This window comes from Falco rusticolus, chromosome 4, assembly GCF_015220075.1.
Source record: "Falco rusticolus isolate bFalRus1 chromosome 4, bFalRus1.pri, whole genome shotgun sequence".
Classification (NCBI taxonomy): domain Eukaryota; kingdom Metazoa; phylum Chordata; class Aves; order Falconiformes; family Falconidae; genus Falco; species Falco rusticolus.
The window spans coordinates 25,307,215-25,318,602 of NC_051190.1; the positions used below are offsets into that span (position 1 = coordinate 25,307,215).

Genomic DNA, 11,388 nt, shown 5'->3' on the forward strand with positions numbered 1-11,388 from the left:
CCTCCCGCCAGGCGGGGCTGGCCGCCGCCACGGGCGCCGGCCGCGCGGGGCCGCAGCGCACGGAGAGCCGGGAGGCGGGCCTGGAGGCGGGCCCGGAGGAGGGCCCGGACGCCCCTGCCCGCAGCCCCGGGCGGTGCAGGCTGAGGGGGCGCGGCCTGCGGGGCCCGCACCGCCCAGCGGGCCGCGCGAGGGGCGGGGCTACGGGAGCCGGCGCGGCTCATCAGGAGGCGGCGGGCGTTTCCCGGCGTGCCCCGCGGCAGATTGTACACAATCATCATGGCCGCCGCCGCCTCCGCCGCTGCCGATGGTAGGAGCCCGCGGTGCCGGCGGCGGGGGGCGGTGGGGGGGCGGGGAGGAGGCCCTGGGCGGCGGGGCGGCGCTGCGGGGCCGGGGCGGGGCGGGCCGGGGCCGGGGCTGGGGCCGGGCCCGGGCCCCGCCGGCTGGGCTGTACCTGTGTGCTCGCCCGCAGGTGCCGAGGAGCCGGGCATGGCGGCGGAGCCGCAGGAGCTGCCGCTGGGCTGCGGCGGAGAGGGCGGTGCGGCGGCGGCGGGGCGGCCTCCGGAGGGCGAGGAGCGCCGGGAGCCCCCGCGGGCGTCCGTCAGCAACGGCGGCGAGGCGGAGGGCGGGAAGGAGCTGGTGGAGCTGAAGGTGATCTGGAACAAGAACAAGTACGACGTGAGGTGTTGCCTGGACAGCACGGGGGCCGAGCTGAAGCAGAAGATCCACTCGCTGACAGGTGTGTGGGGCTGCCGCCGCCTCGGCCCGCCCTGCCGTGGCCCCCCCGGAGCCTAACCCTTCTTCTTGCCCCCTAGGCCTCCCGCCGGCCATGCAGAAAGTTATGTTCAAGGGACTTCTACCTGAGGAGAAAACGTTGCGGGAAATTAAAGTAACGAACGGAGCGAAAATAATGGTTGTTGGCTCTACCATCAACGATGTTTTAGCGGTAAATACACCCAAAGAAGCTGCTCAACAGGAGGTCAAAGCAGAGGAAAATAAGAAGGAACCGCTCTGCAGACAAAAGGTTACAAATACCTAGATAATTCCTGGCGCAGGGGGAGCTGTCGGATCTGCGCATTCCCTTGTAATGCCCCGCAGCCCCCTTTGGGTCCTGTTCCTTCTCGAAGCGGGCTGGGGTTTCATTTCTCACGGCTGAGCGATAGAAGGGCTCTGTGCAGGGGAGTTCTAGCAGCAGGAAAATGTTTTGCTTAGTGGAGGCTGAGGCTTTGTGAGACACCACTTGTGCTGGTGCCAGGCACAGCCTGGCATTTCAGATGAGAAATAGTAACTAGTAGAAAGATTTTGCAGTTGTCAGCTCAAACACTGTCTAGATTAATCCTGTATAAAAAATAACTTTTATTGGCATGAAAGCATTTGATCTCTAAAAACTGCCTTAGAAACAAACACTAAGAGAGCAGTTCCTTCAGCTGTCCCAGTGCTGATGGGAACGTGGATGTTGAATATTCCTCTCGCATCTTGAAGTGCTGCCTCCGAATAGGAAGTGAAGTACACTGCAGTGAGTCTTTATTTGGTGGCAGTGCTGCAGTGTTGTGGGGCTGATAAATGATTGTCAGCTCAAGGTATAACCAGCCCCGTACCTTCCTTGAAATAAATATGATTAAAATATTCGTGCCTTGTTGAACTGCAAACTTTATGAAACATGCTTTTGTTTTGCTATAATTTATCATAGTTCATGTTCACTGTAAGTTCCGTCATTGCTTAAAGGTACTCGGCAACTTACAAGCTGTGATCATGGTTTTCTTAGTTACTACTGCTCTAATCTATTCTGGTTTGTTGCTGTGTTGTGATACGTTGTGCTGTCAAATGTGGACGGTTTTCTGCCATTCACTGGATGTAACATTTCACTGTTAAAACTGTCTTGCTGAATGCCAACTATGGAATTCAGCATGTACAATATTAAACTGGGACTCGGGATTCCTTCTTTTTTTTAATAGATACATGTTTATGTATACTCTGGAAGGGATGTTGCCTTTGTGTTATATCACAGTTTTATTCATTTATATAATTTCTTATGACTGTTATAGAAAGCGTTTGGATAACTTTGAAAATTAACTGTTTTCTGTGTGATAAATGACTGAACAGTCCTTAACTGTCTCTTAGTGCTATCGAGGTATGTTCAAGGATGGAGCTGCAAGTAAATTTAAAAGCTCTGTTGTGTTCCTGTAAATTCTAATTTCTGGTTTTATATTGTAGCAACACAGAAAAGTATTGGATAAAGGAAAACCTGATGATGTGATGCCTTCTGTTAAAGGTGTTCAAGTAAGTAAATAAGTACATGAGACATTGTCATAACCAGAAAAGAGGGAGTTGTTTGTGGTTTGAGACCTTTCTTTGCTGGTTCAATCGTTCTTTGCTGTCTTAGCAGAAAACCGGAAAAATGGATCGTCCCTGTACTTAAAAAGTTAAGAGAATATAGCTTTTCCTGTTAAAGTCCTTCAGTGTGACTTACTGTGTTGCCTCTTTGTAGGAGCGCCTACCGACAGTGCCGTTATCTGGCATGTACAACAAGTCAGGCGGGAAAGTACGATTGACCTTTAAACTTGAGCAAGACCAGCTATGGATTGGTACAAAAGGTGAGCAACTCTAAAACTCTGAGGTGAATCATTGGTAACTGGGCTGTAAGTGAATGGATTGACTAAATTGTGTGTAGGGAATAATGTTGGTATTGCAATACTTCAAAACTAAGTCTTGCTTCCTCTTTTCAAATGCCGTTCTCCCAAATCATTGAATATTACTTGATGTTTTACTTCTGTTCCTGAAAAACTTGAGTTCAGTTGTGCCAGAAGACTGTGTTCTGAACTGCTATTCATAGCTCCAAATGTAAATTACAATGTTTGGCATTTCTAGCATATCTCAAAAGCACTTTATAAACATTGATTTGATGCCAGCATTGCATTGAGGCGGCTCAATGACTTGGCTGAGACTCGAAAGGGAGTGTTCGAACTGGGATTAAAACTAGGAGTGCTGGCATCTCTGTCTTTGTCTGTCCTTCCAACCAAAATTAGTTGGGTGTCCTGTTTCAGTGATGTACAACTGCAGAAACTATGGCATGTGTTGCTGTGCAGAGGAATCAGTTTACGGTCTTGAGTGGTGCCAGGAGGAGCTGAAAGTGCTGTGGTGATAACGTGCATTGCTGAGGACATCTCGTATAACCCCCTGCCTCCAAAGGAAGCTGTGCTCCTTTGGTTTGACTAGGATGGGGCAACATTACAGTGATGAGCAAGAGTAATAGAAGTGCTTGCTCCCTGTCCCAGTAGAGTAACCTAATTGGGTGGCAATAGTAGCTTTGGATGGCACCTCCAGCTGCCACGTTATTTCCAAAGTAAGCAGAAATCTCAGAGGTTTTTGACTTTTCCTTTGTAGGACAGACTTGACTGCAAAGACTTTTCTGGCTTTAAAACCTCTGTTGGTACCAGTTGCAGTGATTTTTCTCCTGGGCTAAGTGATGGAACAAGACATTGGGATTTTTTCCCACTATAGGTTGGGCAGGCAGATCTTTTTGCTACTGGTAATGTGTTCTAAATACATGCTTAGTATTCAGGTAATTAATCTTATTCCTTCACCTTCTAGATGAGTTTCAAGCATAGTATTTCTGAAGTGTTCTAGATTAGTGTTTCTTAAGCTGTGAAATTAGATGACTACAAGAAGAATCGGCCTTTCGTGTAACCTGTTTTCCTACTTGCCAGAATTAGCAGCAGCGTGCTTCCTCTGGGGAATGGTTGTAATTGCTGGCTGTTGTTGAGGAAAAACTCATTCCTGCTCTGAGAAATTCATGGCAGATGCCAGCACGTAAGGGCCAGAACAGAACCAACTGGGCATTAACAGAGTTTTTCACTTACTGGTCCTGGAAAGTTGAAACTTCACACTTTCCTTCACACAGCCTCCCTGTGTTTCACAGATCGCTTTGTACATTTGGTAGCCTAAGGTTTGGTATAGGTAGATGTTTCTCAGCTGCTCTGTGTTGTTTTCGTAGAGGCATTGGTAATATGAATTTGTCTGTTGCTGAGGTACTGTGAAGAGTAATTGATTTGCAGGATACTAACTGAGTGCAAAGTAAGATTTTACTCAATGAATGAGTGTTGTGAGTCTGAGTGGTGTGGATAGGAGTCAGCTTAGTTACAGCACTGAGGTAAAGATTATTTGTCTTGGCATCGCTAAGTTTTTCTCCCTGTGTGCCTTTTTTAGGTAGGTGCTTTGTTTTGGTTTTTTTTTTAGGTAACACAGATTAGTTAGACACTGAACTATGAGTTCGTTAGATGTTTTTGCTTTATTGAATGTTTATGGTTCTCTCTGTCTTACATCCAAGAAGATAATTTTAGGCTGACACTGAAAGCTGGAACTGAAAGGAAGGATCTTGGAGTTAAGTCTTCAGAAAGAAGTGAGGACAGAACTGAGACAGGAAAAGTCTGCCGTGAACCATATATTTTGTCATTCTTGTTGGTTACCTCTGGCTGGCTGATGTTACTCTGTCATGTAATTGTAGTCATCTCCTTTTGTTTTGGTTTCTCTTTTTGTTTCTTTCCCTATTTACTCATTATTTCCTTCCCTGTGCTTTTATAGTAACAGTTGAACACTGCCTCAGGGTAAAACCAGGACTAGGCTTTCAAAGAGTTAGTTAGCCTGTCTTCATTCAGCTTTCAGCCTTGTCATTTCTGTAGAACTTAGTATAACCATTGGTAGTCAGTCCTGAATATTCTTACGTCTGGACCAGCTTTCACTATGGTGAGTAATCCTGCTGGTCCAACTGGAGTTTCTCATGGGGAAACATCAGATAAAGCCAGGGTTTTTCCATCCCTCCATTTAGGCCTGAATCAGGTGCTGTGGAATGTGGTAACGTGGAAGACGCGCTTCTTGGTAGCAGGTATCCAAAGTTCACCCAAAGCAGAGACTGCTGACATGAGGGGCTTTTGAAAGTAATGGAGGTGGTATTTGAAATTAATATGAAATATTGCTTCCTCGTGTATCAGAAATAATGCTTTGATCAATTTTAACGTAGAGAGAACAGAAAAGTTACCCATGGGGTCCATTAAAAATGTGGTGAGTGAACCTATTGAAGGACATGAGGATTATCACATGATGGTAAGTAACATCTCTACTTTAATAATATCTAGTGTAATTACTTCATGCAAATATACAAAAGTAAGGCTTTTAAAATGGAGCAAGTTGGAGACAAGCAGTAATACCAGCGTAATGTTGTGGAAGATTGGAATGTGGACATAGTCTGCTGTCACAGTGTAAATATTTTAGGTAGCCTAATGAGTATCTGCTACTGTGTGGAAATCTGGGCTGTTTTCACACAAACATGAAGTGCTTAAGCATTCTTTTTTATCTTGTCTTGCAACAGTGTTAACACAGTAAAAACTCAATACAGCTCATGATTTCTTAATGTTAGTGGTGTTTTCCTGTATCTAGTTTGATTTCTAGTTTCTTCTGTATTTATATAAACAACAGGCCTTGCTGGAGGTTAAAAAAACATTGTGATTTGATGCTGTAACTTTTTTTTTCCCCTCTTTGATTTTCTGAAAAACTGGTATTTGGTCTAGAAAAGTAACACATTTAAGAAGAGAGCTGTACTAATTCTACTGAACTTTGGGCTGTTTTTTAATTGACGGGGTTTTTTGAGGTTGCACTTCCCAAAGTATAGTAACAAACTTCTAATGTTGAAGTAAGTTCCTTACATAAATCTGTTTCCTTCTTTAGGGGAGGAAAGGGGAAACTTTATACCTTAAAATTGTCTGCAGGAAGGTGCTGATCTAATCTTAGCTCAAATACATGGGTGATCAAAAATCCAGTAAGAAAGTGTCCTCTTCAGAATATGCTACAATAAACTCTTATCCTAAAGCAAGGGTTGAGGTCATTGACATGCCATGGTGCTCCTCTCCCATGTATATTGACAAGCTGAGAATAAGACATGGTGTCTAAATATAAAATTCTGTGAAATTTTATGACTATGAAAAACATGGTCATTGTCTCATTTAGTTCCTGTCTGGCTTCTCAACTCTGTGCCTTCTGGTCATTTCTTTAGAGACTGAGTTATGCTTCAGATTCTGTCTTCCAGAATAATTTCCTCATCTTCTTGAAACTGACCAAGAGTTTTCGTTGCTGCTATCATACCATAAAAGGAAAGAGCTCATCATTTTAATTGGTACTTTGCAGTTCTTGTTCCTCTAAGGAATGCTTTTTTAATTGCTTATCAAATAACTAGTGTGCACCAAGTGTTTGCAGGAGGCAGTAGGTGTAACAGACTTGCCTGATTTTTGTAGTGGATAAGCTGTCTGTCCACTGCTATAAGCTGTTCTGTTTCCCATTTGTAAATGTTGTCATTTTTGACTTTGCAGGCATTTCAGCTGGGCCCAACAGAAGCATCTTACTACTGGGTCTATTGGGTACCAACTCAATACGTTGATGCAATCAAAGACACGGTGCTGGGAAAGTGGCAGTATTTTTGAAAGCACGCTCACCTCTGGCACAGGAAAATGACACAAAGCTAAGGACACTGCTGGGAGAGGCCTCCAACATCCCTGGATGTGATAGTCCTGGAACTTATTAATAAAATATGATAAACGAGGCATTGATGGAAGCCAGAGGTGATGTTCTTTCACCATTAGTTTACTTTTAACTTAAAAATTTCACCATCCCTTTTCTGCAGTCAGCTTCAACCATATTTAAAGCAAATACGATGGAAATCAATAAATCTTAATTCACAAATTATTGTGTGTAATACAGTTAAATCTGCTGAGAGTTGATCTTCCAATTTAGTTTTAAAAGAAAAATATTACAATGTATTATTGAGGATTTTTTACATGGTTTGAACAAAAATATTTTCATAATCTTTCAGTTACAAGCGTTAGACTTAATTTAGTTACTTGGTTGTGACTGAGAATTTCAGAAACAGTTTTTTAAAAATAAACTTTAAACAGTATGCAAAATTGATGTTTAGTAAGCCATATTCTGCTGGCCCTTTTTATTTCAGGTTTGATTCTTTGGTAGCAAAAGTAATTTTTTTTTTTTTTTTTTTTAACCCAAAGATGCCCTGCGCTTCTTTTTTTTCTTTGCTTTTTTTTTCCCAGTACTAGCAACTCTGGGTTGGTACTCTGTGTAGCATGTTTGGAGCAGATGAATACCACTGTGGATGTTTTGTAATGGCAATGGGCCCAGTGCTGCTTATTGTCCCCTTTCATGCCAACTTAGTTGTTTTCCTCCCACCTGCATACCTCTCTGCTCCTGTTCTGCCTCCTGCCCTGGAGTGCTACATTTTAGGAGCATTTTCTTGATCATGCATGTTGCAGTCCAGAATCGTTTTGCAGCTGTTGCAATGACACTTACCTGTTTGACTGAAAAAACCCCAACTCTTGAGTGCGCTGCATAATGCTGTCTGGCATGAGTGGGGTAAAGCAGTGACACAGATCTCGCAAAGGGAGTGAACCAAAGAGACCTTCCTGCCTTGCTTGGGGGTGGGGGGAGCGGGAAAGAGAGAAGCTCAGATGCTGGTTTGGATCCTGAATAACCGCAGTAGTCTCTTGGGACCTGGATTTGAAAATTTATAGTGATCTTATTCAGTGACTCTTACCAAATTTAGAATATCCAGCAACTGACCTTTTGAAATTTATATCACCTTTCAGCTTTTCTCTTGCTCAAGTTTACAGGAAGTTCTTGCATCTTGTCCTGTCTGAAATAATGCTCCTTGCCTTTGGTTTGTGGCGTTCTGTGTGTCATCTCAGCAATTTACGTGCCATTTATCTCAGGTTTCTGAATGGACCTTGCAGTCCTGAAAAGGTGCACACCCTTAACAGATTGTATTGTGCAGTCAGACTGAATCAGTCTTGCTCTGTGTTAAACCTGCATCTAACAGATCGCTGTTCTTTTTTTAACACTGCAGGCTTGATGTTGCTCAATGCAAGTAGCTCAACATTTTGTAAAACTCATGGAGAAACAGCCTTTTAGGAACAGCTGATCTTAATACACTCCATGTCCATTTTTCACTCTCCTTGAAACAGCCCGGTTGAAACTCAGCAGGTGCAAATTCCCAAATGAGTATTTATTTTATTTCTATTTTGTTTTGAGAGACTGGGAAAAGCATTCACTTTATGGTATGTGTTAAGATTACTTCTTTACCTGTAGACTCCTGATAGCAGCGTAAGCAGCTTTTGTTTTGTATTTTCAGTTAGAACATTCATGCAATATGAATTTTAAAGGTGTTTCATATCCTACATATAAACTAGTGATGTGCTTGTTACTCTTGTAGCTTGAGATATTTTCTTTCTGTATACAAGCCAACAGCAGTGTGTCTTGACATAAATGCATTGAGAGAGGAGCTCTGTGCGGCAGTGCTGCGCCAGCTCCCTCGAACAGCCCCCTTCCAACGCTCGACGTGAGCGAGTGCAGGTAGCAGAGTTGGTGTGAGTTAATCGGAGATAACATTACAAATTAAATGCAGCTATCGCACTTCTTCATTTCTAATTGCCAGTCCTGATGTTAAGGGTTAAATTTAAAATTCGGTACCTGGTGGAGAGCACACATGCTACAGTATAAAGAAAATAAGTGACAATAGCTTTTTTTTCTATCACTTGGGGTCAGCTTTGCACTCGCTATCTTGTTGGTTCTGTGATTATCAGCTCCCACTTGCTACTTGACTTGCTTGGACCTGTCCGTACATCTGTTCATATTCAGTTTTCTTTTGCTATTCTTTCATCTGCTTGCTCCTTGAGAGGGCACATGTCTTAGTTCCAGCTCCTCCCCAGTGTTCCTGTGGCTTCTGTGCTCGATGCAGTGACGCGGGTGAGTACGCTCTGCTGCTGGTGCTGCGAGAGGGCTGATGCTGCATCTGCCGCTGCTGAGGCAAGAAGGGCACCTTGGGCGTGGGGTGCAGGGCGGTGTTTAACATTCCTCTCTGGCTCCTTTCCTGAAGGCACGATTACTCTGCATCCTGTGCCAGGTACAATCGATCATCTCAAAAGAAACTGAATATAAAAACCGTTGGTTACAAAGCAATTTTGAACATGGAGAATGAAATACTATAAGAAAATGTGATCCTACTTAGGTGCTTCTTTTCAAGTTGGTTTTGATTTGAAATAAGAAATTGTTTCACTTCTTTGTTCTATGTGCAACGTTTGAATTTAAAATACAGGAAAATGATACTTACCTAAAATGCTTTAAGTGGTGTTTGTTGGCTAAATGTAGTAGGTTTCTTGGGAGTTCTTTGAAATGTATATTCCAATTGAACTTTAGCAGCACCACTCTCAAGATCCTTTCTCTTCTGGAGTGACGTGGAGCTTTGTGTCTTCTGGTACCTACTGATTTTTACAAGGCAATTATTGACATTAACAGCTAAGAGAAAAAAATCTCTTTAGTTGGATAGTGTCATAGCTTGCTTAACTGGGGAGCTGTTTGCTAGCCTCTCTTGACTTTTGGATTTTACTCTCTGATTACTGTGATCGTCTCCAGGGCAGATTCAGCGTAACAAATGGTGCTGTGGAGGAATTTGGCAGGTAGTCCTCTGTAAGACACAAGGGTTGTGAGTAAAGTGCAAATATAATCAGTATTTTGAGTTGGCTGTAAAGATTATTTGAAATCCAACGTGTAATCTTCTGTAGGAAGTGTATGGTAATATATGGCGATTCTTGCGCGGAAGTTTATTTTGGTTAAATTACAGTTTAACAATGTCTGTTCAATGCAGATCAGCTCCCTGTTGTATATATGCATAATTCCCCATGAGCATCTTGGGGTATGATTCTTTACAAAGATGTATTAAGTGCTTTGCTGGGTTTAATGAGGGATTAAAGCATCTGTAAAGCAAATCTGGATTTCCCCAGAGCAAAGCCACTGTTTCCCACACGGTGCTGGTGGCTGTGCCCAGCGCCCAGGCAGTCTCCCTCCTTGCTGCCGTCCTGCCAGGGAAGGGGTCCTGCTGCTGTCCCCGGGCTCTCCCTGTGCCGTTCAGTGGCATTGAATGTTGCAGCTTCACCTGCCATCCCTTTCCCTTCTCCATGCCCAGCACTGGGGGTGTCTTCTCTCCTTGTCCTGAGTTCAGTATTTCTTCCTTTGCTGTGCATCCCAAGCATAAACAGTTCCTGGATTAGCATTGCATTAGGAATGCAAAAGTACATCACTAAACTTTGTTTGGGTTTGAACAGAGACTGTATCTTCCATGAAAATCTTGTACTACCCGCAAGGTTTTTGTATCAAGTTTAAATCATTACTTTCCATTAATGACAGTGTTTGAGAAATGCGTAACTAAAATAACAAATGTTACGATGGAAGAGAAGAAATGGTCTAAATTCAAAGAACTAGATAAGAAACTGTTAACAGGCGATACGTCATACCTGGTAACACACGCACACAACTGCTCGATTTTGTACTTGACACCATTAGTTGCTTCTTCATACTTTAAGGGCCAAAGAGAAACAATTCCCTTGCAGTGACGCTGTCGAGGTGCCATACTGTGGCGGTCTGTTCCGTGCGCTCCCTTCCCGATCATGGTGTTGCCGTACAGCCCTGGGGATGCAGCTGGCAGGCACAGGTGCAGCGTGCACTCCCTGCTCCGGTCGCTCGCTGTGCTGGCTCCGTGCAGCAAGGTTTGTTTCCAGACTTTCCTTCTTTTGTTTACTTTTTTCTTCCTCTGTAACGTGATTTTTTTTTTTTTTTTTCCAGTGGAACTGTTTTCATTCTAAGTTTTGTACTCCGGCCTTTTGCTGCCTGTTAGGATTAGGTTGTTAGCATCTTGTTTTGTCAATTAATGTCCTCGTCGCTGGGGGGAGGGAGGAGGGGGACCAGGAGAGCTGTAACAAGTCTTGTATGAAGCGTATGGCCATTTTACCTTCTAGCCAAGGATTCGCTTTCTGTGGGTCATGGAAGTTCACTATGTCTAATCCATATTCTAAGCAATTCACTTTGGTTTTATATTAAAAAAAGAAAAAAGTCTTAGATATTTGTGTCCACTGCAGGTTTATTTTAAATGGAATATGTAAGTACCATGTATTATGGTATTTTTAAATAACCTATTGCCTATTTCAGGGGAGGGGGAGATGACAAATATCTAGTCTTAGATTTGCACTGCTGGATTTTTTAAGTGTAACCTTGACTGGTTATCCTATTGTTTTATTCTGTAAGATTAGTCTTATGAATTAAAGTTTGATAATATTTCTGTGTTTTGTTTCAACATTCTGTACCTTGTAAGATACCTCCTGCTGCATAAACAACGCTAGCAAATGGTTTGCAGTTAGTTTCTTTGTCAAAAGACAGATGCAGGCAGAAATGCATGGGAATCCATGCTCCTCGTCATGCCTGATGCCATCGGTGCCTTTCTCCCAGGGTGGGATTGGGGTGTCCTGCTGCTATATGCCACTTGATGCAAAAAGGCTGTGAACTACA

The 11,388-nt window shown here is 43.4% G+C and overlaps 1 protein-coding gene across 3 annotated transcripts; it reads left to right on the plus strand.

The window, feature by feature from the left end:
• Nucleotides 1-199: 199 nt before the first annotated feature.
• UBFD1 (ubiquitin family domain containing 1) lies at nucleotides 200-6,947 on the plus strand. 3 transcript variants are annotated; one of them, XM_037385134.1, is made up of 8 exons: nucleotides 200-307; nucleotides 470-736; nucleotides 813-1,021; nucleotides 2,212-2,277; nucleotides 2,486-2,591; nucleotides 5,015-5,097; nucleotides 6,044-6,163; nucleotides 6,357-6,468. In XM_037385134.1, the coding sequence occupies exons 1-7, from the start codon at nucleotides 277-279 to the stop codon at nucleotides 6,158-6,160; spliced, it is 879 nt and encodes a 292-aa protein (XP_037241031.1). In that variant the 5' UTR covers nucleotides 200-276; the 3' UTR covers nucleotides 6,161-6,163; nucleotides 6,357-6,468. The 3 variants fall into 3 exon arrangements, with proteins under 3 accessions (XP_037241031.1, XP_037241034.1, XP_037241033.1); XM_037385137.1 differs by having other exon boundaries at nucleotides 813-943; XM_037385136.1 differs by lacking the exon at nucleotides 6,044-6,163 and having other exon boundaries at nucleotides 6,357-6,947.
• Nucleotides 6,948-11,388: the final 4,441 nt, after the last annotated feature.

Coding starts and splice junctions, on each gene's coding strand:
- UBFD1 (XM_037385134.1), top strand. CDS start 277: ATGGCCGCCGCCGCCTCCGCCGCTGCCGATG. Junction 1,022..2,211: donor AACCGCTCTGCAGACAAAAG/GTTACAAATACC, acceptor TTTATATTGTAG/CAACACAGAAAAGTATTGGA. Junction 2,278..2,485: donor CTTCTGTTAAAGGTGTTCAA/GTAAGTAAATAA, acceptor GCCTCTTTGTAG/GAGCGCCTACCGACAGTGCC.